At 56.8% G+C, this 24308-nt stretch overlaps 1 protein-coding gene across 3 annotated transcripts in view; it reads left to right on the forward strand.

Annotated features, from left to right (window-relative positions):
- Positions 1 to 3268: 3268 nt before the first annotated feature.
- Positions 3269 to 24308, forward strand: part of CPN1 (carboxypeptidase N subunit 1) — a 49217-nt gene continuing 28177 nt past the window's right edge. The window contains exons 1-4 of one of the 3 annotated variants that reach the window (XM_075934441.1): positions 3269 to 3400; positions 4406 to 4758; positions 8321 to 8517; positions 16149 to 16304. In XM_075934441.1, coding sequence (XP_075790556.1) covers positions 4536 to 4758; positions 8321 to 8517; positions 16149 to 16304 — 576 coding nt within the window. In that variant the 5' untranslated portion in view covers positions 3269 to 3400; positions 4406 to 4535. Of the gene's footprint in view, positions 3401 to 4065; positions 4759 to 8320; positions 8518 to 16148; positions 16305 to 24308 lie in introns of those variants that run through there. The other 2 variants (XM_075934442.1, XM_014571920.3) reach the window with 2 other exon arrangements.

A 24308-nucleotide genomic window follows, 5' to 3' on the forward strand; every position in this document is an offset into this window, starting at 1 on the left:
GTTCTCCATACCTATCATGATTTTATAGACCTCTACCGGATTTCCCCCTTAGCCTCCTCACTACTAAGAAGGGCCATTCTATAACTGGCAGGCATCCCCATAGGAACCCTTCAAGCCAAGGCCAAATCTATACGAGCCACCAGCCTCTCTCCTTCCAGGCCAACACTTTTGTTGCTATGGGCTGAGGCTGGCCTCAGGTGCTCTCTGTACTGCCCATTTCCTCCTGCTCTGGAGGAACTTAAGAATTTTCTGCTTAGGGAAAGCTGCCCAAACCCAGAGTCATAGGCTGTAAGGCCAGACTTCCCACCTATCACAAGCCAAAGAGGTTCACTAGGTAGCTCTGCATTGAGCTCAGGAACTGGAGCCTGAGTAAAGTGTATCTTACAGAAAGGCCTCTGGTCTGGATCTGAAGACCCCCCAGAAATGGAAAACCAGCCCCTTCCTGAGTAGTTTTTGTTCCAATGGTGAATGATCTGGTTACAACTGGTGCCTTGTTTCTAACTGACCAGCTTCAGTGTCCAGCCATTGGTTCTTGATCTGCTTCTCTCCTCATGGTGGAAGCTTGTTCGTACTCAGTATTTTCTCCTTGTGCAAGTATTTCTGCGCTGTAATCACATCCCCTCTTGCTCTTCTTTTGGAGAAAGGAAACAGACTGAGCTTCAAGTCTTTCCGGTCTGGCACTTCCCCAGCCCTTGCATGGGAGTCAGCTGAGAGCCTGGTCTGAATTTAGCCCGGAGTGTGCAAGGCATCCCAGCTCTGTGACTCATGGCTCTGACTTGGAGCTGCCCTTTCCAGGCAGACTTCCCGAGTTGGACTTTATAACCTTCCAGGCTGCAGCAGGGGCCCACAGTGCAATCAGACTCTGCTCCCTCCAGGCCTGATAAACTCACCAGCTGGTCACTTTCTCTTCACACAAAGGTCAGGCATGAAACTTCCCGGCAGTAGGGCTGAGAGTAATGCAGGGCTAACGGCTATCTAGGCACCCAGCCCTCCAGCATCATCCTGTCCCCCAGCTACCAACTTAAAACAGCTCCACTTACTCCCCATCCCACCTGTCCAACAACCTCACCATTCAGCCGCTGGCTGCAGAGGCTTCCCCCGGCCTGTGATTAACACCCTCGCCCAACAGGCTCTCAGTTGGGGCAGATGGCATTGCAATGGGAACAGCGCAGGAGGGTAGATTCTGACCACTCGGGATTCACGACTTGGGCCATGAGTCCGTCAGTGTGTTCAGAATGGGCGTGGCTTGTCATGCTGGTGCCAGCCAGCCTTTTTATGCCTTGCTTTCCTCACCGGCACCAACTCATACCCTAGGCCCAGAATGCTGCAGGAGCGGCAGGCATGTGCCAGTGCTGAGGGGAATATGCCAGAGCCTAGAGGTCCCAGGGGGTGTTGTGAGGCTGCTGGGGCCCCCCCTCCCTGAGTTACACACTTTCCTTGACACCAGTGTGAATCTGCAGCAGATGGTTCATTTTACGCACACACACATCTCAGTATCTTTATTAAAACCAAGATTTGTTAATCAGCATGTGTGGCATTTCCTCATTCTTTCCCAGAGCGTGAAAAATTGGCCGTAATGGGAAATAGGGGAGTTTTGGTTTTGGAAAGAGATGGAAAAGTTGCAAGATGATTTTTTCTCCATAACTTGTTTGCTAAAGCCCTCCCTAGTCCCGTTGTGAACAGCCCAGTGATGGGGCTCTCACCCCATCTTCTGAGAAACAGCTTTCCAGCTGGCTCCCAGTGGGTCATGGGGCTCCTGCCCCATCCCCTCAGCAATCTAGATCAGGTGTCTCACTGTAAGGAAGATTCTCCTGAGCGTCAGATTAACTTTTCTGTTGTTCAGTTTGATCCAGTTCTTCGTAATCCTGTCTTCCAGGGGTGTGCCCAGAGGGACCATCCTCTTCCTGTCCTGTGTCCTGAGGCCTGTGCTTGTGAAACCTGCTGGTATATTGGCTTTTTTGTTTCTCTTGCTATACGCTCACATTGCAGATTCCAGGTTTCTCCCTTGCTGAATTTCTGGGTTTGGATAAATGTTGCCAGCTGTAGTGGCTGCATTTTTCCAAATTAAGTCTAATTTTCTTTCCTGGCCATGTTTCTAACACCAGCCCTTTGTGTTGTTTCATTACCCTCACTGGTATTTGTAACTCACATCTGCTGTAAACTCTCTTGCCCTACTTGCAGGTGTTAACAAACATCCTGTGAGTTCTTTCTCTGTGTGCCCCATTATTTCCTTAAGACCAGAAGGGAGATTTATCAGCTTGTGCCCAGAGCAATCTTGTCATGTTTTCCACCACCAGGGCCTCTTCCTGTTATAGCAACGAGAAGTCCCGTGGCACCTTATAGACTAACAGATTTATTGGAGCCTAAGCTTTTGTGGGCAAAGACTCACTTCCTCAGATGCACTAGGGCCTCTTCCTATTATAGCATCTGTCACAGGCCACCTGTGAATACCAGAGGGGTTTGAGGGTATGCCAGAGGGAGAGGCTCATGCACAGGTGTTCATGGCACAGTGTTCCAATGGCTGAATAACACCATCCTACACAACACCCTCTGATTGCACCTTCCCTCCCAACAGCTAGTGCAGCCCACTTGTGTTCCCAGGTCACACTGGTTTCCTCCTTTCGCCCTTCTTAGCTCTGGGGCAGCTCCAGTCACAGTGCCTACAGAATCCCTCAAAGCCCTTGCCAAGTAATATGCCTCTTGCTTTTTTCCTACAAGCATTAACAGAGGCTGGTGCCCACTGCACCATTTTTTGTCTGAGGAATTTAGCACCTGTACAAAGCGCAACTCGACAATTCCTGCGCCTGAGGGCGTATTATCCCCTGAGACTGAAGGTGAGACCCAGGGGCCAGGAGCTAAATTGGGGTGGAAGAAGGGGCTTAATATAATAGTAAATGTACATTTATTCCTATGTCCAAGCCTCCCCAAAACGAGTCATTTGGGGGTTTTAAGGGTTTGTTCTTTCCATAGAATGGGGCCCTAAATGAGAGGTGGGGCAGGATGCCGGTGCCTTGGACTGGGGCGGGGGCAGGAGCCTGGGAAAAGGCACAAGACAGGAGCAGGCAGATACGTTGGCCTGGTGCAGGGAAGGGGGCGAAGGGCAGCTGTGATGTGAAACGAGATCTGGATGAGATTGGTGAGAACTGTGCTCGGCAAGGTCAGGAAGTTTCTTTTGAGCGGAGGAATCCAGTGGGCAGGGGATGTGGCAGGACAGACCCAGCCAAGTGAGTTTCTAATGGCGGCTGGGGGTAGAAGGAAACTCTTGTCTCTCTTGGGCTGCAGACAGACCTAGCTGTCCCTGACTTGCCTCCCAGCCTCCAGCACTTGAAGTGGCACACAGCCTTTCCCAGAACGGCGTTATGCTGACCTTGAGGAATGAGAGGCATTGGAGCCCAGAAGGGTGAGCATGGACCCCCTTCCCCAGGGCCATCCAGGAGCCCTTCGCCAGCACTGGGGGGATGGGAGCCAGCATGGGGAATAGGTTATGTGAAGGGTCCTTTCTCAAGGAGCGCCCAAATGGTGCAGACGTTTGCTGGCGTTGTCTGTTTCTGACCAAGGGTGGCATTTCGCGCTGGGCATGGGAAGCCTGCTGGCTCGTGGAGGAGCTACTGGATCAGCAGCATCTCCAGGGCAGGAGTTCTGATTCTGGGACTGAAACAGCACTTTGCTTTGACCTGCACCACTCTGTACTGTGAGCAGAGTCTGGGGGAGCAGGCTTCCCTGGGTCCGGGACTGGAGCAGAGCATCTCACATCTCAGTGGGGACAGGGACAGAGGGCCATGATGCCCTGCTTCTGGCTGGCAAATTCTGCTAGACCTTAAGTATTTCGGCCAGTGTTTGGGCTGGGCTGGGCACTAAGGAGGCATCCCGGGCAGTGGCCAGAGCTCCAGGAATGCTGGCTCTGTGCTCAGCTCCAGCCCTGACTCCTTAAGTAGGGGTAATGATGCCAGCCTGTCCTTTGTGGAGCACACTGGGACCCAGAGCTGGGAAGAGCCATGTATTATTGCTGGCAAGTGCTGTGAAGACCAATCACTGATCCCAGACGCCCCATCCCTGAGGTACGTGGTCTCTCAGCAGGGCTCCTCTTGCATTTCGTGTCCCTCTTCTGTTCTTTCTCGCTTTGCAGGCTGACCGACATGGCAGCTGCATGAGGCCCATGCAGCCAGCTGTCGAGCCCCCTGCTTCTCTTGCAGGGACAGTCAGTGGCTTCGGGGCCCTGTTTACCGTCCAGTTAATAAATGAACAGGAATCAGTGAAACTCTCCAAAGGCAAGAGCTGGCTCTGAAGTCATCCCAGCTCTGGGGTGGGTGGGAGCCCTGATGCTGAAGCTCAGAGCTGAAAAGCATTGCAAGCTGTGCAAGACTCTTCCCCGACCCAGCTCTCCTCCCTTCCCCCCACCCGGCAGGTGCAGTGGGCTGGCACTTGGCTGCGAGACTGCAGAGAGCTGGTTAAAGTTTGCACATTAGTTCCTGTCAAGCTGTCAGGAAGGGAACTCTGAGATCTGCGTTAATCCCAGTGCAAAGTGTCGGGAGGGGATGTCTCAGTTGCTCTGGCCTCTTCTGAGATTCCTGCTTCTGTTGAGAGTGGCAGCCTCTGTGAACTTTTTCCACCACCGCTATGAGCAGCTTGTGCAGGCCCTGTACAATGTGCACAATGAGTGTCCCGAGATCACCAGGATTTACAGTATCGGCAGCAGTGTCCAGGGGAGAGAGCTCTATGTCCTGGAATTCAGTGACAACCCTGGAGTCCATGAACTCTGTAAGTACCAACAAGAGGAGGTTTGGGGGGGGGGGGGACTTGTATCTCTGCATGTTGCTGTCTGTGTCACACCAAGGTCGCATGCACACGCGCGTGCACACACACACACACGGATCCCCCGTCTAGTGCAGCTCTGCTCCCTGGTAATTCCAGGGAAGTCGCTGTCAGCCCTGCACTGAGCTATGCTCAGTAGCCTCCATACTCAGGGATGTCCAGGTGGCCCATCCAGTAATTGTAGCCACAGGACACCCGCTTCAGAAAGTGAGGTAGTGAGTTGGTACAGACTCTCTCCCATCTCCCTCACTGTGGCCCACCAGTGCTGAGCAGAGGGTCTGTTGTGGGGTGGGGAAGCAGCCAGGGTAGCCAAGCTGGCTATAACATTCCATGCTCAGGTCCTTATGACATCCCAGCACTGAGATACATAGATATGAAAACAATCAGAGTTCACAAATGGTGAGTGAGGCTACATAAAAACAAAACTATGACATGCTTCCTAGAGTTGAAACTTGACTTTGATACTGAAATCTTTGTCGAAAGCAGTTTCTCACCTAAAGCCATTACCCAGCATTACTAACCTGCATGGTTAGGGTCCAGCTTTCATGAATCCAGAGTAGCATTGTCTTTTTTGCTTCCTCAGTGGAGGATGAAAAATATGTCTCTCTGCCTTTGTTATATCCCAAAGGTCATTGTTCTTGTCCCTAGAATCAAGAGGACCCCCAATAATGTTTTCAAGTTGCCGTTGTGCCCTACTGATGACTACAAATGTAAAATGTTCCCATTGTATTTGCTTACAATGTTCAATTACACAGCTGACAGTGAGACAGGTGAATCAGCCTCCTTTGGCACAAAACCTGTTTGTTATTTATCCCTGACCTGAGTGAGACTTTCAAACATCTTTAGTACAAACTGCTTAGACTGTGCATCCCGGAGTGACCCTGGGACCGGCATGACGTAAGCTCGTATTTGACACTGCCCATGGCCTGCTTTGGAGGAATACCAGTATGTGGGGGGAATGGATTTGGCAGGCCTGATGGGAACTGCTGTTCCAGAACAGTGCACCCGTGGCCAGGAAGCACGGTGGAGTTCATAGGGTCACCGGTGCAGACAAAACCATTCCAATTGAGGTTAAGCAGAACCTTCGGGGGTGGGGGAGGAGGCAGCCTCTCCGTGGCTGTCAAGCTCAAGGAAGTCTAAGGTGTTGCGGAGAGTGCAAGCATAATCTGTGCTTCATGCCTCCTTCTTCCCAGCTAGTGCCGTCAGACAGGGGATGCTGCCTCCTCTCTCAGGAGCTTGGCAGCATCTCTGGGGGCTGGGCTGTGATGCTGAGGTGCTATCCCTTGCCAGCAAACATCGCCTGGGTCTTATCAGGAAACAGGCTCCTAAAACTCATAGCCTCATAGCTACTTCCTACCCTGCTCTAGCCTTTTATACTGCAAGGGGCGCTTACGTCCCAGTGCAGGGGTGGGCAAAATACTGCCGGGGGGGCAGATTTGGCCCCCTAAACCTTAGGATCCAACCCACCACAATCCTCTGGGCTGCCCACGTCCTACGGCTCAATGGGAGCCTCAGGCAGGTTCCCTACCCGCAGCTCAAAGCGGCTGGCTGCTGGGGCAAGTGTGTGTCCCTGCACCGTGTGCGCCCCGTGGAGGGGAGGGAACTCCAGAAACACCAATGGGAGCTTCCTGGGCCATGCGCATGCAGCACAGGAAGTCCTGCTCCCCTCCAAGGGCTCAGCGATGGACATGGCCCCATCCATGAGCAGTGTGTGGGGGTGCGACAGGCAGGAAGCCTGCCCAAGGGTCCTGCTGAGCTGTTGATTAGGGGCCACCTATGGTAAGTGTCTCCTGGCCAGAGCCTATACTTGGCACCCCACTTTCTCCTTCCCCTCAACTTTCTGCCCCAGGTCACAACCTCCTCCCGCACCCAAACCCTCTGCATCCCTGCCCCAGATCACAACCCAACCCTGCACCCCTGCAGAAGTAATGGAATCGGCTAATTGAAGTGTCATATGTAAGACCTAGGAGGTAAGTGTCCCTTTCTGCTTGGCACTGGTGAGGCTCCAGCAGGAGTGCTGTGCCTGGGATTGTTGCACACATCCGGAAGGAGGTGGACAAACCGGTGAGAGGCCAGCAACAAAATGATCAGAGGTTTAGAAAACCTGACCTATGGGAAAAGGTTAAAACACTGGGAATGTTGAGTTTTGCAAAAACCAGAGCGAGAGGAATGTGATCACACTCCTCAAATATGTTAGGGGCTGCTCTCCAGGGGACTGTGATCAGTTGTCCTCCATGCCACTGAAGGTAGGACAAGGAATGGGCTGCATGTGCAGCGAGGAGATCTATGCTAGCCCCTCAGAGTTACAAACTGACACTCAGCTGCACACCGCATTTGGAACCAGCAGCACACAATCAGGCAATATAATTCATACACACGTGCAAATACTGCACTTTATGAAAGGTAAACTACTAAAAAATACATGGAAAGTTTAAAAAAGAAGTTACAAGCTGAGGAAACCGTTTCTGTGCTTGCTTCGTTGAAATTAAGATGGCTAAAAGCTGCACTTTTCTTCTGCATAGTAACATTTCAAAGCTGTGTCAGGTTCGTGTTCTGTTGTGAGTCGTTAAAAGAACATCCCTAATGTTTGGTTCCGAGTTCTGAGCAGCCTCCATTCCTGAGATGCCTGACTCTGCAGTTCTGCTGTATTAGAAAAATCCTTAGAACTAAAAGAGAGTTAAGCCGTGGAATTGGCCTCACCCTTGGTTGAGGTTTTAAAGAACAGGTTGGACAAACAGGTCTGGGCTTGTGTTCCTGAGGTCCCACCCTGCCATGGGCAGTGGCATGGGTGAACCTGGGGCTTGGAGAGGCTAATCTGTGGCCCAGGCTGCCCCTTCTGCCTGAGGATCTGTCCGTCCCACCCAAGCCCAGATACCCCACCCCAGCACACTGGGTGGGTGGTGTGGCCTCCCTCCCCCTGCCCTGGAGCATCCAGCAAGTGTGTGGCACGGGACAGGCGGGAGCCAGTACCTGCAGAGCCACCTGTAGACGCAGCAGCACCAGGGAGAGGGGGCAGGCGGGAGTGGGTGCATATAGGGAGCCAGCTTAAAAGTCGCTGGCTGCTCCCCACTCTGCTGCCTCTGATACAGGGTGGGGGGGAACAAGAGTCAGTGCTGGCGAGGACCTTAAAAGCCACCTCCCCACACGTACTGGCTCCCTCCTTCCCATTTCCCTCCCACACTGCATGGGGGGCGCATAGAACTGTGAGGGTTAGCTGGTGAGCCCAGGCTCATCAGTCCACCATGCACTTGGCTATACGTTGACATCCCTAGATGCTACTATTGATGAGTGAGTTTCCTGAGGAAATGAGAGCCCCCGGCCTGGCCCCACTGTGCTCGGTATGGGACAAACACAAATCATTTGGGTCATTCATTGGTTCTGCTCAGAGGTGTCACTGGGTTGCCTCATCGCACACTGACCCCTTGTTCATGGGATTAACTGGCTGCACTCCCTATCCCAGCCCCCGCCCTTCCTGCTGATGTGTCACTGAGTCTCCTGCTTTTCCCAGTGGAGCCGGAGTTCAAGTATGTTGGGAACATGCATGGGAACGAGGTTCTGGGCAGGGAGCTGCTGCTCCAGCTCTCGGAGTTCCTGTGTGAGGAGTATCGCCGGAGGAGCGAACGGATCACACGGCTCATCTGGGACACACGCATCCACATCCTGCCTTCCATGAACCCAGATGGATATGAAGTGGCTGCCAACCAGGTACCAGGCAAGCATTCTCCCCGTCTCACCTGGCAGGGGCATGGCCTGCCCTTGTAGGGTAGCACACCAGTGCCGCCTCCACCAGTAGTTGTTAAGGACGACTAGAAAGGAGACTAGCACAGGCATGGAGGGCAAAATGAGAACAGCACAAGGGAAGCTGCACCTAGCAAGGGTCACTAAAAGCCCTAAGAAGAGGTTTTCCAAATCCATTCAGAGCAAGAGAAAGATGAAGGAAATGGGTAGGTTGAGGATGAGAGCTAGTAACAGACATAAAAAAGCTGAGATGTTTAAGCCTGTTTTTCTCCATCGTCCCCAAACTGCAAGGGTTGCAAGCATGTTGGAGGACAGGACTAGAGTCCAAAAGGAGAATTGGTCTGAATTTAGCAAGCTGAAATTCAATGAAGACAAATGCAAAGTACTTCATTTAGGAAGGAAAAAATCAATGCACGGCGATAAAATGGGGAATAAGTGGCTTGGCAGCAGCAGGGCAGAGGGTACAATGGGTTGCAAACTGAATGACAACATGATGCTGTCGACCCCAGAGCTGCTAGGCCTGCGTAGAGTCCTCTTTCCTGTTGCAGCCCAGACTCCAAATCCCTCTTCCCGTCACCCCTCACCTCCCTGCATCCTAACCTGCTGCCCCAACCAGAGCCCCCTCTCCCACTCTGACTTCTCATCCCTGCCCTAATCACACATCACTTCTGTGCTGGCACATAACGAAATATATCCTGCGTGTGCATGGGAAAAATGAAAAGGAGCATTGATCCCTGGCACTGGAAATTGTTAACAGGCTGGACGAACAGCGCTTGAGGATGGTCCTGGTTTACTTGGTCCTCCCTGAGGACAAGAGACTAAATTAGGTGACCCTTCCAGCTCTGCAGGGGAAGGCCATCATTCTTCCAGTGCTTGATCATGTTGATTCCCTTTTAGGTTGCGCAGTTGTCAGAGACGTCTGCCTTAGCGGTATCCGTAGGGCTGGCTGCGGTGCCGTCTGGAGTGGCTCCCTTGTGGCAGTATGTTCCGTACCACGGGCCCTGCGCAGTCTCAGTTCTGACCTGGTGGGTGGCTGGCTGGAATGTCTTGTCTTGCATCACAAAGCTGTAGCAGGTTTCCTATCACAGGCTTCATTGGTGTGTATCGTGCATAGTGTGTTGTAGTTAGGAATAGTGCGAAGCTACTGAATAGTGTTCCTGCTGGGATTTACCCCAGGGGGAGTATGTCCCACTAGCCTGGCTTCAAGTCACGTTTGGCTAGCAGGAGAGACCTTTGGGAGACACCCCCAGGAAGGGCTGGCGTAAAAACTTTCACCCTCAGAACCAGAAGGTGATTGGCAGAGGCCCTGGAGGTTTTTCCCTTCCTCTGTAGCGTGGGGCACAGGTCACAGCTAGAGGATCTCTGCATCTTGGGGCCTTCAAAGTATTTGCAGGCTTCAATATCTGAGATCTAGGGGAGAGGATTATTCTAGGAGGGGTGGGTGAGAGTCTGTGGCCTGCACTGTGCAGGGGTCAGACTAGATGATCACAACGGTCCCTTCTGACCTTAGAGTCTATGAGAAGGAGGGGACATCAGCTTGAGGGCCCTCCTTATGGAGACAGCTCCTCATCCTGCATCAGAACCCTCTGTGGCTGAGCCCATGCTGAGTACATCGGCTTGGGGGCGTAGTGCGCCATCGGCACCAGGCTCGGCCCGGCACTGCTCCCCTTTGCCAGTGCCCAGGAAGCAGCAGCAGACGTGGCGCCCCTCAGTGCCAAAGGGCCTGGGACAGGCCTCTCACCCACCTCAGGGCGCTACCACTGCATACCACATACTGCAAACCACTTCAGTATGACCCCCACGCTCGGCCAGCGACCTGCCCCCACCCAGGTTCTAGGGAATTTCTGGACCTAGCTGCTATAGGAGGAAATTCCCTAGAACCTAGACTGTGATCGGGGGGGTCATACTGTAGCCCTAGGGGAAGCCACCTTCATACCATGTGGCCCATCCTGATCCCCCCACAAGTCAGGGAGGCCACAAGCAGTCATTCTGAGCGAGTGTTCAAGGACAGCTCGCCAGCCCATGCACTGGATCCAGCCCTACCCTTCCTCAAGCCCCTCCGCCCTTTCCCGTCCGCCTGCTCCTGCATCACTGCTGGGTGCTGATACCGTTTTGTCAGGCTGCACCCTACAATTTATGGCTTTCCTCCCCTTTCCCATCCCTCTTCAGGGACTCTTCTCACAAGCAACTCCTTGTCCAGGAGGCTGAATATCTCCTGTGCCCGGGGCCAGTGGAGAAGGTGCCTCGGAACGCGGAAGGAAGAGGATTTTATTCCTGTTACTTCCTAATTCTAAAGGCAGAAGGGGCCTCACACCCATCCTTCATCTCCTCAGCAAGTCTCTTCAAGGCTCAAATTCCACATGGTCTCCCTGGCCTCCCTCATCCCTTTCACTGAGCTAGGACACTGATCCACCACCCTGGATTTGAAGGACACGTACTTTCCTATCTCAGTCTTTCTGGGGCACTGGCGCATTGGGATGGTGCCATTTCTAGTTCAGGCAATGTCTGTGCATTCTCACAAAGCACATTGCACCCATGGGCACTTACCTGAGACACTGAGGGGTCCAGATATCCCAGCACCATGACGGCTGGTTGCTAAACAGCCGGTCCCCAGATCAGGTGCGGAGGCATCTCGATCTGGTCTGTCCACCTGTTGCAACCTGGGGTTGATAACAAATGAGAAAAAATCAAACCTAATTCCAGCACAATGCATAGAATTCATTAGGGTGGCCCTTGACTCCACGCGGGCCAAAGCCTTCCTCCCTGAGGCTGAATTCTGGACTATGGCAGATTTCATCACAAGCCTGCATGCCCACCCCCTCTGCTTGCTCTCAGGTGCCACACGGCAGCATGTACTCACATGGTTCAGCACACACCTCTCTGCCTCTGGCCCCGTCAAGCATGGCTAGCACCGACCTATGTCCCCAGCAAGCACATCATGGGCTGGATGGTCAGGATGCTGGACAGAGGACTCTTGTCCCTCACCCTGTAGCAGGATCTCGTGTTGATGCTGGAAGGCGTTCTCTTTGTGGCCCCAGCCTCGTCGGTCACCCTGGCCCCTGACAGCTCAGACCTGGGATGGGGAGCCTAACTGGGTGCTCTCAGCGCTCAAGGTCACTGTCCAGTCACAATTGTGCCCTTCATGTCAGTGTCAGGGAGCCAGGTCACCTGCCCTCTTCCTGAAAGCCCTCTGGCTCTGGGGCTTCTGTCTGCAGCACAACTTCCATCTTGTAGCTGCTTATCTTCTGGGAACCAGGAACATGTTGGCAGCCCCCCTCAGCAGGCAGCCTGGGTCTCCCCATGAATGGCTGATGGTTCCTCCTTCCACTGGTGGGGGACTCCCCAGGTGGACCTGTTCGCTTCCACGCAGAACAGGAAATGCCACATCTTCTGCTCAACTGGGGGCATGGACAGAGGATCCTTGTTGGACACTTTTCTGCTCCCAAGGTCGGGGCTGTGACATGCCTCCCCACCGCTGCCATTGCTACCCAGGTCCCAACAAAGATCAAACAGGACAGGAGGAGGATCATCTGTATTATGCTGCTGTGGCTGTAGCAACACTGGCTCAGCATGGTGGTGACCTCATTCCAGCTACCTCTCAGATTGGATCTATTGTCCCAGAACCAAGGCAGTCTGCTGGCGGAATTACATCAGAAAGCCTGGTTGCTGCATGGCTGAACACGCAGGGGCAGCAGTGCTTGGCTGAGGTTCAGAATCCTGTTGGTTCAGCATCCTTCACCTTACCAGACAAAGTGAAGACTTCACCTGCTGGATCTTGGACAGAAGTGTCTGGCCTGACTTGGCTCCTCTGCAGCTTATTCTTGCTGCCTTCTGCATCTCGAGCTCCAGGGTTTGTCCCTCTCATCAGCCAAGAGCCATCTAGCAGCTATCTGGCCTTCACTCGGTATTGCGGCCAGATTCTGTAAGAGCACAGAGCGCCTCTACTAGCACTGTTAGGGACTCAGTCTTGCCATGGGACTCAAATCTGGTGCTGTCACAGTTCATGGGTCCCCGCTTGGAGCTTATGGCTTTGCACTCTCTTTTTCTCCTTTCTTGAAAAGTCACGTTCCTCACTGCAGCAATGTCTGTCTGCTGAGTATCTGAGGTTGGATGCTCACCTCAGAATCATTGTACATGGCCTTCTGCGAGGATCAAGTCCAGCTCAGACCACACCAAGCATTTCTCCCCCAGGCCATCTCTCAGTTTTATTCGAGGCAGGACATTTACTTACTGGTCTTGTTCCCAAAGCCACATCAATCTGAGGAGAACAGGCTACCTGGACTGGATATCTGGAAGGCTCTGGCCTGCTACATTGACAGAACCAGGTCATTCTGTAAGTCGACACAATTATTTGTCACGGTGGCTGACAGGATGAACGGTTGCCCTGTATCCACACAAAGGATTTGTTCTTGGACCATGGCCTGCATTTGCTTCTGCTATGGTCAAGCAAAGGTGCTACCTCCAGTGACTGTCGCCACCTACTCTGCCAGGGCACAGGTCTCCTCAGCAAACTTTCTGTCCCATGTGATATTCAGGACAACTGCAGACAAGCCACATCCTCAGTCATGTCTTTATGTCCACTAGAAGATTTACCAGGCGTTGTTCAGGTCCTTCACTCAAAAAATGTTTGTTTTTCTTCATTTCAATCAGTGATCTGGGGTGGGGGTGGAGATGAGGGGCTCACTATGCACATTGCACCAAGGAGAAAGGACCATGCCAGCCCTCTCTCACCACAGCAGCTTGGGGCCAGGTGAGAAGCCCTTCGCCGGGGGAGGGGTGAATGTTCCCTGGCTGAGGCAGGTCAATGTTTGTCTGCCTCATGCTATCCCCAACCAGAGTGAGGAATGCAGCAAACTGGGCACTTTCCCCTCACCCCCTGACAAAGGGGAATAGCCAGCAACATCCTGTATGAATCAGGGGAGGGAATTCAGCCCCCCCCCCCACCTAAAAGGCACCTGGAGGATGGGAAGCTCAGAGCTGGGGCAGTCCCAATCAGCTCCTTTCACCTGCCTGGTGATTGTTTCTTTTCTGTATGGCTTTAGGAGCCTCAATTCCATTCCAGGCACATCCATTTTCCTGGCACAACCAAACCTTGGCCCTGCTTTAAGTTATGGGAAAGGAAAGCTGCCTACTGAATTTGGTGCTGCTAGTGCTTACCGTTTTAGGAGGAGCTCTAGAGCAAACGCACAGCCTCTCTCAAATGTATCGTAGACTCAGTGCTGATCCAGCAGCCCGAGGATGAAGCTGAGTTTGGCAGAGCAATGTGGCAGGCTGCTAAACTGTGAACTCCAAGGCCACCTCTGTGGATACTGCTTGTCGGATCCGGTCTTAAGGGCGGGTCACGACCACATTTCGGCCCAACCTCCCAGATCCTCCCCCCAGGTTCCCCTAGTGACTCCCTGACCCTTTTTTTTCTTTTTTTTTCCTTTGCTCGACAAATTTTTGTCGGGTATTTTTTTAAACCATCTGTCGACTCTACGGGTGAGCCGAGAGGTTGCCCAGGGCCACCAATCGGTTAGGCCTGGCCCTGCTGCTTGTGAGTCGCCTAACGTGGGATCAACATGATCAAGTACTCGCAGAAGAAAGTGCAGCTACCTACCTGCATGTAACTGTTCTTTGCGAGGGTTGCTCATGTCCATTCTGTCCCCTGCCCTCCTGCTCCACTGTGGGAGTTGAAGGCAAGAAGGAAGTGAGCGGGCTCAGGGCAGTGGCACTTAATGTACCACCACCACAGCCGCTCCTACAGACACCACTAAGGCAGAAATCTCCAACAACAGTGCGTGTGGGTGTGCACACACCGACAGTGGATGGACAGTTACAAATAGATAGGGAACCGTTTTCTCTGCTGTCTGCCACCTGCACCCTCCAAATCCCTAGCTAGTGTTTCATCCCACCCCTCCTGTCTTTGCTCCCTCAGCGTGTGTTTCACACAACTTGGTTCCCACCCTTCAGCACATCTCGCCCCCGCCGGGATCTCTAAGATGCCCAGGAACATACCTCACCGCTGTCTGGGAAGGGCTGTTATTTCCATTGTTGCTACAGACCGTGGCCTTCACAAGCTCCCAGGGAGCTGATTCTGCTTTGTTTGCATTTCAGTCTTCCAGAGCTCAGCTAGCTCTGGCCGGCGTCTGCCCCTCGGAGGACAGCCTGGGAGGTGACGGGGAAACAGCTGCCTCCTTTATTCTTGCTCTGCATTGAATGGGATGGGCATCACGTACTAATGATGCCATGAGCCATGGGGCTGTCAATGGGTTGTAAAGAAACCCTGTACCTGGGCACTTCACCCTAACCCTCCCGAAGTGACAGGCTAAATGCCAGGGTGGGAGGGTGGAACGTGGCCCTGGCCAATGAGGTAAGTGATTCCGTTCATGGGCACACCGTGCAGGGGCTGCAAACAGGCAGCTGAGAAATATTGCCATGCTCAGGGTGGCCGGTCGGGCGACTAAGCAGGCCTTTGGCCAGCAGATTCTCTGGCCCAAGCATGCAGGTCTCAGTGCTGACCCAGAAGTGATGTGTGAAAGGAAAGCAGCTTTCCACCACTATATGGCCCCCAGCACGAACTGGCACAGCCCTAATCTGGCAGCAACTTGAATGTCCAGGCATTGCCAGAGCAGATCATTGTCATGGGGGAATGGGTCCCCGTAAGGCAGGAGGGGACCAGCCCTTCCCAGCCAGAGGGGGGAAGACAAAAGGGCTCAGCTGACACTCGATTGGTCACCTGGTCCTTATGGACGGGCTCAGGGCGCTCAGCTGGGGGGGCCACAGGGAGCCGTGGGCTCCGAGGGGCAGCCCTGAGCCGGGTTCTGCTGGAGTCAGTGCTCCAGGTAAAGAGCTGCTGAGGAGCCCACAACGGGGAGAAGAGCTTGTGTTGCTCGGGCTTTGGGGTGACCACGGTGGAGCCCTGCGAGGGGTTGAGTGTGTCACCGCTCCAGCCCTGGCCCAGGCAGGTGGAGTTTATTGAAAGAGCCTCAGGAAGAGGGAACTGGAGGGAGGGTGCTGGGCTTGGGAGGTGGCTGGAGCGCGAGCATCTAATCCAGCCTCCCGTCTCAGACGCTGGCAGCAGAAAGGAGGCAAGCTGCCCTGGAGCTGGCAGGTGTGGGGTGAACTGGTAGAGCATAGACAGATTTCATCTTCAGTCCATGACCACGCTAGCGCCGGCCTGGAACGCAGCCATGGTAAATGGCATTATGGAAGTGTAATGCCCAGCAGTCGGGAGCACACGCTCGGGGCTGTGTGTTTTCCCCTGACCCTGCTGGAATTCATCCCTCCTGGTGCTGTCGAACACGGCCCATTGGCACGAGACTCAGGCTGGCCTGTCCCTGGCTCAGTCATTGAGTGCTGTGAGACCTTGGGCAAGTTGCTTACTTAGGACTGCCTCAGTGTCCCCGTCTGGGGAATGGCGCTCACTACACTCACCCTCCCCTGCACCAAGCACAGCGCTGCTCATTTCCCTGCCTGCAGTGACTGCCTGGGGGGCTCAGACACCGCGAAGCCCAGGTTCATTGTGTAGGTTCTGGACATGCCCTTCCTGCATGACGTTTGAATGGAGCCTGCATTTCCCCTGATCTCACAGGGGCTTGTGGGCCTTCTCCCTCCAGAACCTAGATGCCATTGGGTACCTGACGGGCAGGAACAATGCCAACGGCATCGACTTGAACCGGAACTTCCCTGATCTTAACACGTTCATGTACTACAATGAGAAAACCGGAGGTCCCAATCACCACATCCCCCTGCCAGCCAACTGGAAAAGCCAGGTATGGGCCAGGGGTTTCCAGGAGCAATAGAGGGTCAGACCAGCACCCCCTATAGAAGCACCCACCCATGCACGGTACCTTCCCTCCCCCCACCATAGAAACACCCACCCCTGCTAGGTACCTTCCCTCCCCCCGTGGAAACACCCACCCCTGCTAGGTACCTTCCCTCCGCCCACCATAGAAACACCCACCCCTGCTAGGTACCTTCCCTCCCCCCGTGGAAACACCCACCCCTGCTCGGTACCTTCCCTCCTCCCGTAGAAACACCCGCCCCTGTTCGGTACCTTCCCTCCCCCCGTAGAAACACCCACCCCTGTTCGGTACCTTCCCTCCTCCCGTAGAAACACCCACCCCTGTTCGGTACCTTCCCTCCCCCCGTAGAAACACCCACCCCTGCTCGGTACCTTCCCTCCTCCCGTAGAAACACCCACCCCTGTTCGGTACCTTCCCTCCCCCCGTAGAAACACCCACCCCTGCTTGGTACCTTCCCTCCCCCCGTAGAAACACCCACCCCTGTTCGGTACCTTCCCTCCCCCCGTAGAAACACCCACCCCTGCTCGGTACCTTCCCTTCCCCCGTAGAAACACCCACCCCTGCTCGGTACCTTCCCTCCCCCCACCATAGAAACACCCACCCCTGCTAGGTACCTTCCCTCCCCCCGTGGAAACACCCACCCCTGCTAGGTACCTTCCCTCCGCCCACCATAGAAACACCCACCCCTGCTAGGTACCTTCCCTCCCCCCGTGGAAACACCCACCCCTGCTCGGTACCTTCCCTCCCCCCACCATAGAAACACCCACCCCTGTTCGGTACCTTCCCTCCCCCTGTAGAAACACCCACCCCTGCTCGGTACCTTCCCTCCCCCTGTAGAAACACCCACCCCTGCTCGGTACCTTCCCTCCCCCCGTAGAAACACCCACCCCTGCTCGGTACCTTCCCTCCTCCCGTAGAAACACCCACCCCTGTTCGGTACCTTCCCTCCCCCCGTAGAAACACCCACCCCTGTTCGGTACCTTCCCTCCCCCCGTAGAAACACCCATCCCTGTTCGGTACCTTCCCTCCCCCCGTAGAAACACCCACCCCTGCTCGGTACCTTCCCTCCCCCCGTAGAAACACCCACCCCTGCTAGGTACCTTCCCTCTCCCCGAAGAAACACCCACCCCTGTTCGGTACCTTCCCTCCCCCCGTAGAAACACCCACCCCTGTTCGGTACCTTCCCCCCCCGTAGAAACACCCACCCCTGTTCGGTACCTTCCCCCCCCGTAGAAACACCCACCCCTGTTCGGTACCTTCCCTCCCCCCGTAGAAACACCCACCCCTGCTCGGTACCTTCCCTCCTCCCGTAGAAACACCCACCCCTGTTCGGTACCTTCCCTCTCCCCGTAGAAACACCCACCCCTGTTCGGTACCTTCCCTCCCCCCGTAGAAACACCCACCCCTGCTCGGTACCTTCCCTCCCCCCGTAGAAACACCCACCCCTGCTCGGTACCTTCCCTCTCCCCGTAGAAACACCCACCCCTGCTCGGTACCTTCCCTCCCCCCGTAGAAACACCCACCCCTGCACGGTACCTTCCCTCCCCCCGTGGAAACACCCACCCCTGTTCGGTACCTTCCCTCCCCCCGTAGAAACACCCACCCCTGCTCGGTACCTTCCCTCCCCCCGTAGAAACACCCACCCCTGCACGGTACCTTCCCTCCCCCTGTAGAAACACCCACCCCTGCTCGGTACCTTCCCTCCCCCTGTAGAAACACCCACCCCTGCTCGGTACCTTCCCCCCCCGTAGAAACACCCACCCCTGCTCGGTACCTTCCCCCCCCATAGAAACACCCACCCCTGCTCGGTACCTTCCCTCCCCCCGTAGAAACACCCACCCCTGCTCGGTACCTTCCCTCCCCCCGTAGAAACACCCACCCCTGCTCGGTACCTTCCCTCCCCCCGTAGAAACACCCACCCCGGCTCGGTACCTTCCCTCCCCCCGTAGAAACACCCACCCCTGCTCGGTACCTTCCCTCCCCCCGTAGAAACACCCACCCCTGCACGGTACCTTCCCTCCCCCCGTAGAAACACCCACCCCTGCTCGGTACCTTCCCTCCCCCCACCATAGAAACACCCACCCCTGTTCGGTACCTTCCCTCCCCCCACCATAGAAACACCCACCCCTGTTCGGTAACTTCTCTCCCCCCACCATAGAAACACCCACCCCTGTTCGGTACCTTCCCTCCCCCCACCATAGAAACACCCACCCCTGCTCGGTACCTTCCCTCCCCCCACCATAGAAACACCCACCCCTGCTCGGTACCTTCCCTCCCCCCACCATAGAAACACCCACCCCTGTTCGGTACCTTCCCTCCCCCCCCCATAGAAACACCCACCCCTGCTCGGTACCTTCCCTCCGCCCGTAGAAACACCCACCCCTGCTAGGTACCTTCCCTTCGCCCACCATAGAAACACCCACCCCTGCTAGGTACCTTCCCTCCCCCCGTAGAAACACCCACCCCTGCTAGGTACCTTCCCCCCCCGTAGAAACACCCACCCCTGCTCGGTACCTTCCCTCCCCCCGTAGAAACACCCACCCCTGCTCGGTACCTTCCCTCCCCCCCGTAGAAACACCCACCCCTGTTCGGTACCTTCCCTCCCCCCGTAGAAACACCCACCCCTGCTCGGAACCTTCCCTCCGCCCCCATAGAAACACCCACCCCTGCTCGGTACCTTCCCTCCCCCCGTAGAAACACCCACCCCGGCTCGGTACCTTCCCTCCCCCCGTAGAAACACCCACCCCTGCTCGGTACCTTCCCTCCCCCCGTAGAAACACCCACCCCTGCACGGTACCTTCCCTCTCCCCGTAGAAACACCCACCCCTGCTCGGTACCTTCCCTCCCCCCACCATAGAAACACCCACCCCTGTTCGGTACCTTCCCTCCCCCCACCATAGAAACACCCACCCCTGTTCGGTAACTTCTCTCCCCCCACCATAGAAACACCCACCCCTGTTCGGTACCTTCCCTCCCCCCACCATAGAAACACCCACCCCTGCTCGGTACCTTCCCTCCCCCCACCATAGAAACACCCACCCCTGCTCGGTACCTTCCCTCCCCCCACCATAGAAACACCCACCCCTGTTCGGTACCTTCCCTCCCCCCCCCATAGAAACACCCACCCCTGCTCGGTACCTTCCCTCCGCCCGTAGAAACACCCACCCCTGCTAGGTACCTTCCCTTCGCCCACCATAGAAACACCCACCCCTGCTAGGTACCTTCCCCCCCCGTAGAAACACCCACCCCTGCTCGGTACCTTCCCTCCCCCCACCATAGAAACACCCACCCCTGCTCGGTACCTTCCCTCCCCCCACCATAGAAACACCCACCCCTGTTCGGTACCTTCCCTCCCCCCCCCATAGAAACACCCACCCCTGCTCGGTACCTTCCCTCCGCCCGTAGAAACACCCACCCCTGCTAGGTACCTTCCCTTCGCCCACCATAGAAACACCCACCCCTGCTAGGTACCTTCCCCCCCCGTAGAAACACCCACCCCTGCTCGGTACCTTCCCTCCCCCCACCATAGAAACACCCACCCCTGCTAGGTACCTTCCCTCCCCCCGTAGAAACACCCACCCCTGCTAGGTACCTTCCCCCCCCGTAGAAACACCCACCCCTGCTCGGTACCTTCCCTCCCCCCGTAGAAACACCCACCCCTGCTTGGTACCTTCCCTCCCCCCATAGAAACATCCACCCCTGCTCGGTACCTTCCCTCCCCCCATAGAAACATCCACCCCTGCTCGGTACCTTCCCTCCCCCCGTAGAAACACCCACCCCTGCTCGGTACCTTCCCTCCCCCCGTAGAAACACCCACCCCTGCTCGGTACCTTCCATCCCCCCGTAGAAACACCCACCCCTGCTCGGTACCTTCCCTCCCCCCGTAGAAACACCCACCCCCGCTCGGTACCTTCCCTCCCCCCACCATAGAAACACCCACTCCTGCTCGGTACCTTCCCTCCCCCCCGTAGAAACACCCACCCCTGCTCGGTACCTTCCCTCCCCCCCGTAGAAACACCCACCCCTGCTTGGTACCTTCCCTCCCCCCGTAGAAACACCCACCCCTGCTCGGTACCTTCCCTCCCCCCGTAGAAACACCCACCCCTGTTCGGTACCTTCCCCCCCCGTAGAAACACCCACCCCTGCACGGTACCTTCCCTCCTCCCGTAGAAACACCCACCCCTGCTCGGTACCTTCCCTCCCCCCGTAGAAACACCCACCCCTGTTCGGGACCTTCCCTCCCCCCGTAGAAACACCCACCCCTGTTCGGTACCTTCCCTCCCCCCGTAGAAACACCCACCCCTGTTCGGTACCTACCCTCCCCCCGTAGAAACACCCACCCCTGTTCGGTACCTTCCCTCCCCCGTAGAAACACCCACCCCTGCTCGGGACCTTCCCTCCCCCCATAGAAACACCCACCCCTGCTCGGTACCTTCCCTCCCCCCGTAGAAACACCCACCCCTGCTCGGTACCTTCCCTCCTCCCGTAGAAACACCCACCCCTGTTCGGTACCTTCCCTCCTCCCGTAGAAACACCCACCCCTGTTCGGTACCTTCCCTCCCCCCGTAGAAACACCCACCCCTGTTCGGTACCTTCCCTCCCCCCACCATAGAAACACCCACCCCTGTTCGGTACCTTCCCCCCCCCCCGTAGAAACACCCACCCCTGCTCGGTACCTTCCCTCCCCCCGTAGAAACACCCACCCCTGCACGGTACCTTCCCTCCCCCCGTAGAAACACCCACCCCTGTTCGGTACCTTCCCTCCCCCCGTAGAAACACCCACCCCTGCTCGGTACCTTCCCTCCCCCCGTAGAAACACCCACCCCTGTTCGGTACCTTCCCTCCCCCCGTAGAAACACCCACCCCTGTTCGGTACCTACCCTCCCCCCGTAGAAACACCCACCCCTGTTCGGTACCTTCCCTCCCCCCGTAGAAACACCCACCCCTGCTCGGTACCTTCCCTCCCCCCGTAGAAACACCCACCCCTGCTCGGTACCTTCCCTCCCCCCGTAGAAACACCCACCCCTGCACGGTACCTTCCCTCCCCCCGTAGAAACACCCACCCCTGCTCGGTACCTTCCTTCCCCCCGTAGAAACACCCACCCCTGCTCGGTACCTTCCCCCCCCGTAGAAACACCCACCCCTGTTCGGTACCTTCCCTCCCCCCGTAGAAACACCCACCCCTGTTCGGTACCGTCCCTCCCCCCGTAGAAACACCCACCCCTCCTCGGTACCTTCCCTCCCCCCGTAGAAACACCCACCCCTGCTCGGTACCTTCCCTCCCCCCGTAGAAACACCCACCCCTGCTCGGTACCTTCCCTCCGCCCCCATAGAAACACCCACCCCTGCTCGGTACCTTCCCTCCCCCCGTAGAAACACCCACCCCTGTTCGGTACCTTCCCCCCCCCCGTAGAAACACCCACCCCTGCTCGGTACCTTCCCTCCCCCCGTAGAAACACCCACCCCTGCTCGGTACCTTCCCTCCCCCCGTAGAAACACCCACCCCTGTTCGGTACCTTCCCTCCTCCCGTAGAAACACCCCCCCCTGCTCGGTACCTTCCCTCCCCCCGTAGAAACACCCACCCCTGCTCGGTACCTTCCCTCCCCCCGTAGAAACACCCACCCCTGTTCGGTACCTTCCCTCCTCCCGTAGAAACACCCACCCCTGCTCGGTACCTTCCCTCTCCCCGTAGAAACACCCACCCCTGCTCGGTACCTTCCCTCCCACCGTAGAAACACCCACCCCTGCTCGGTACCTTCCCTCCCCCCGTAGAAACACCCACCCCTGCACGGTACCTTCCCTCCCCCCGTAGAAACACCCACCCCTGCTCGGTACCTTCCCTCCCCCCGTAGAAACACCCACCCCTGCTAGGTACCTTCCCTTCGCCCACCATAGAAACACCCACCCCTGCTAGGTACCTTCCCTCCCCCCGTAGAAACACCCACCCCTGCTAGGTACCTTCCCCCCCCGTAGAAACACCCACCCCTGCTCGGTACCTTCCCTCCCCCCGTAGAAACACCCACCCCTGCTTGGTACCTTCCCTCCCCCCATAGAAACATCCACCCCTGCTCGGTACCTTCCCTCCCCCCATAGAAACATCCACCCCTGCTCGGTACCTTCCCTCCCCCCGTAGAAACACCCACCCCTGCTCGGTACCTTCCCTCCCCCCGTAGAAACACCCACCCCTGCTCGGTACCTTCCATCCCCCCGTAGAAACACCCACCCCTGCTCGGTACCTTCCCTCCCCCCGTAGAAACACCCACCCCCGCTCGGTACCTTCCCTCCCCCCACCATAGAAACACCCACTCCTGCTCGGTACCTTCCCTCCCCCCCGTAGAAACACCCACCCCTGCTCGGTACCTTCCCTCCCCCCCGTAGAAACACCCACCCCTGCTTGGTACCTTCCCTCCCCCCGTAGAAACACCCACCCCTGCTCGGTACCTTCCCTCCCCCCGTAGAAACACCCACCCCTGTTCGGTACCTTCCCCCCCCGTAGAAACACCCACCCCTGCACGGTACCTTCCCTCCTCCCGTAGAAACACCCACCCCTGCTCGGTACCTTCCCTCCCCCCGTAGAAACACCCACCCCTGTTCGGGACCTTCCCTCCCCCCGTAGAAACACCCACCCCTGTTCGGTACCTTCCCTCCCCCCGTAGAAACACCCACCCCTGTTCGGTACCTACCCTCCCCCCGTAGAAACACCCACCCCTGTTCGGTACCTTCCCTCCCCCGTAGAAACACCCACCCCTGCTCGGGACCTTCCCTCCCCCCATAGAAACACCCACCCCTGCTCGGTACCTTCCCTCCCCCCGTAGAAACACCCACCCCTGCTCGGTACCTTCCCTCCTCCCGTAGAAACACCCACCCCTGTTCGGTACCTTCCCTCCTCCCGTAGAAACACCCACCCCTGTTCGGTACCTTCCCTCCCCCCGTAGAAACACCCACCCCTGTTCGGTACCTTCCCTCCCCCCACCATAGAAACACCCACCCCTGTTCGGTACCTTCCCCCCCCCCCGTGGAAACACCCACCCCTGCTCGGTACCTTCCCTCCCCCCGTAGAAACACCCACCCCTGCACGGTACCTTCCCTCCCCCCGTAGAAACACCCACCCCTGTTCGGTACCTTCCCTCCCCCCGTAGAAACACCCACCCCTGCTCGGTACCTTCCCTCCCCCCGTAGAAACACCCACCCCTGTTCGGTACCTTCCCTCCCCCCGTAGAAACACCCACCCCTGTTCGGTACCTACCCTCCCCCCGTAGAAACACCCACCCCTGTTCGGTACCTTCCCTCCCCCCGTAGAAACACCCACCCCTGCTCGGTACCTTCCCTCCCCCCGTAGAAACACCCACCCCTGCTCGGTACCTTCCCTCCCCCCGTAGAAACACCCACCCCTGCACGGTACCTTCCCTCCCCCCGTAGAAACACCCACCCCTGCTCGGTACCTTCCTTCCCCCCGTAGAAACACCCACCCCTGCTCGGTACCTTCCCCCCCCGTAGAAACACCCACCCCTGTTCGGTACCTTCCCTCCCCCCGTAGAAACACCCACCCCTGTTCGGTACCGTCCCTCCCCCCGTAGAAACACCCACCCCTCCTCGGTACCTTCCCTCCCCCCGTAGAAACACCCACCCCTGCTCGGTACCTTCCCTCCCCCCGTAGAAACACCCACCCCTGCTCGGTACCTTCCCTCCGCCCCCATAGAAACACCCACCCCTGCTCGGTACCTTCCCTCCCCCCGTAGAAACACCCACCCCTGTTCGGTACCTTCCCCCCCCCCCGTAGAAACACCCACCCCTGCTCGGTACCTTCCCTCCCCCCGTAGAAACACCCACCCCTGCTCGGTACCTTCCCTCCCCCCGTAGAAACACCCACCCCTGTTCGGTACCTTCCCTCCTCCCGTAGAAACACCCCCCCCTGCTCGGTACCTTCCCTCCCCCCGTAGAAACACCCACCCCTGCTCGGTACCTTCCCT

The sequence above is a fragment of the Pelodiscus sinensis genome, chromosome 8, assembly GCF_049634645.1.
Source record: "Pelodiscus sinensis isolate JC-2024 chromosome 8, ASM4963464v1, whole genome shotgun sequence".
NCBI classification, from domain to species: Eukaryota; Metazoa; Chordata; order Testudines; family Trionychidae; genus Pelodiscus; species Pelodiscus sinensis.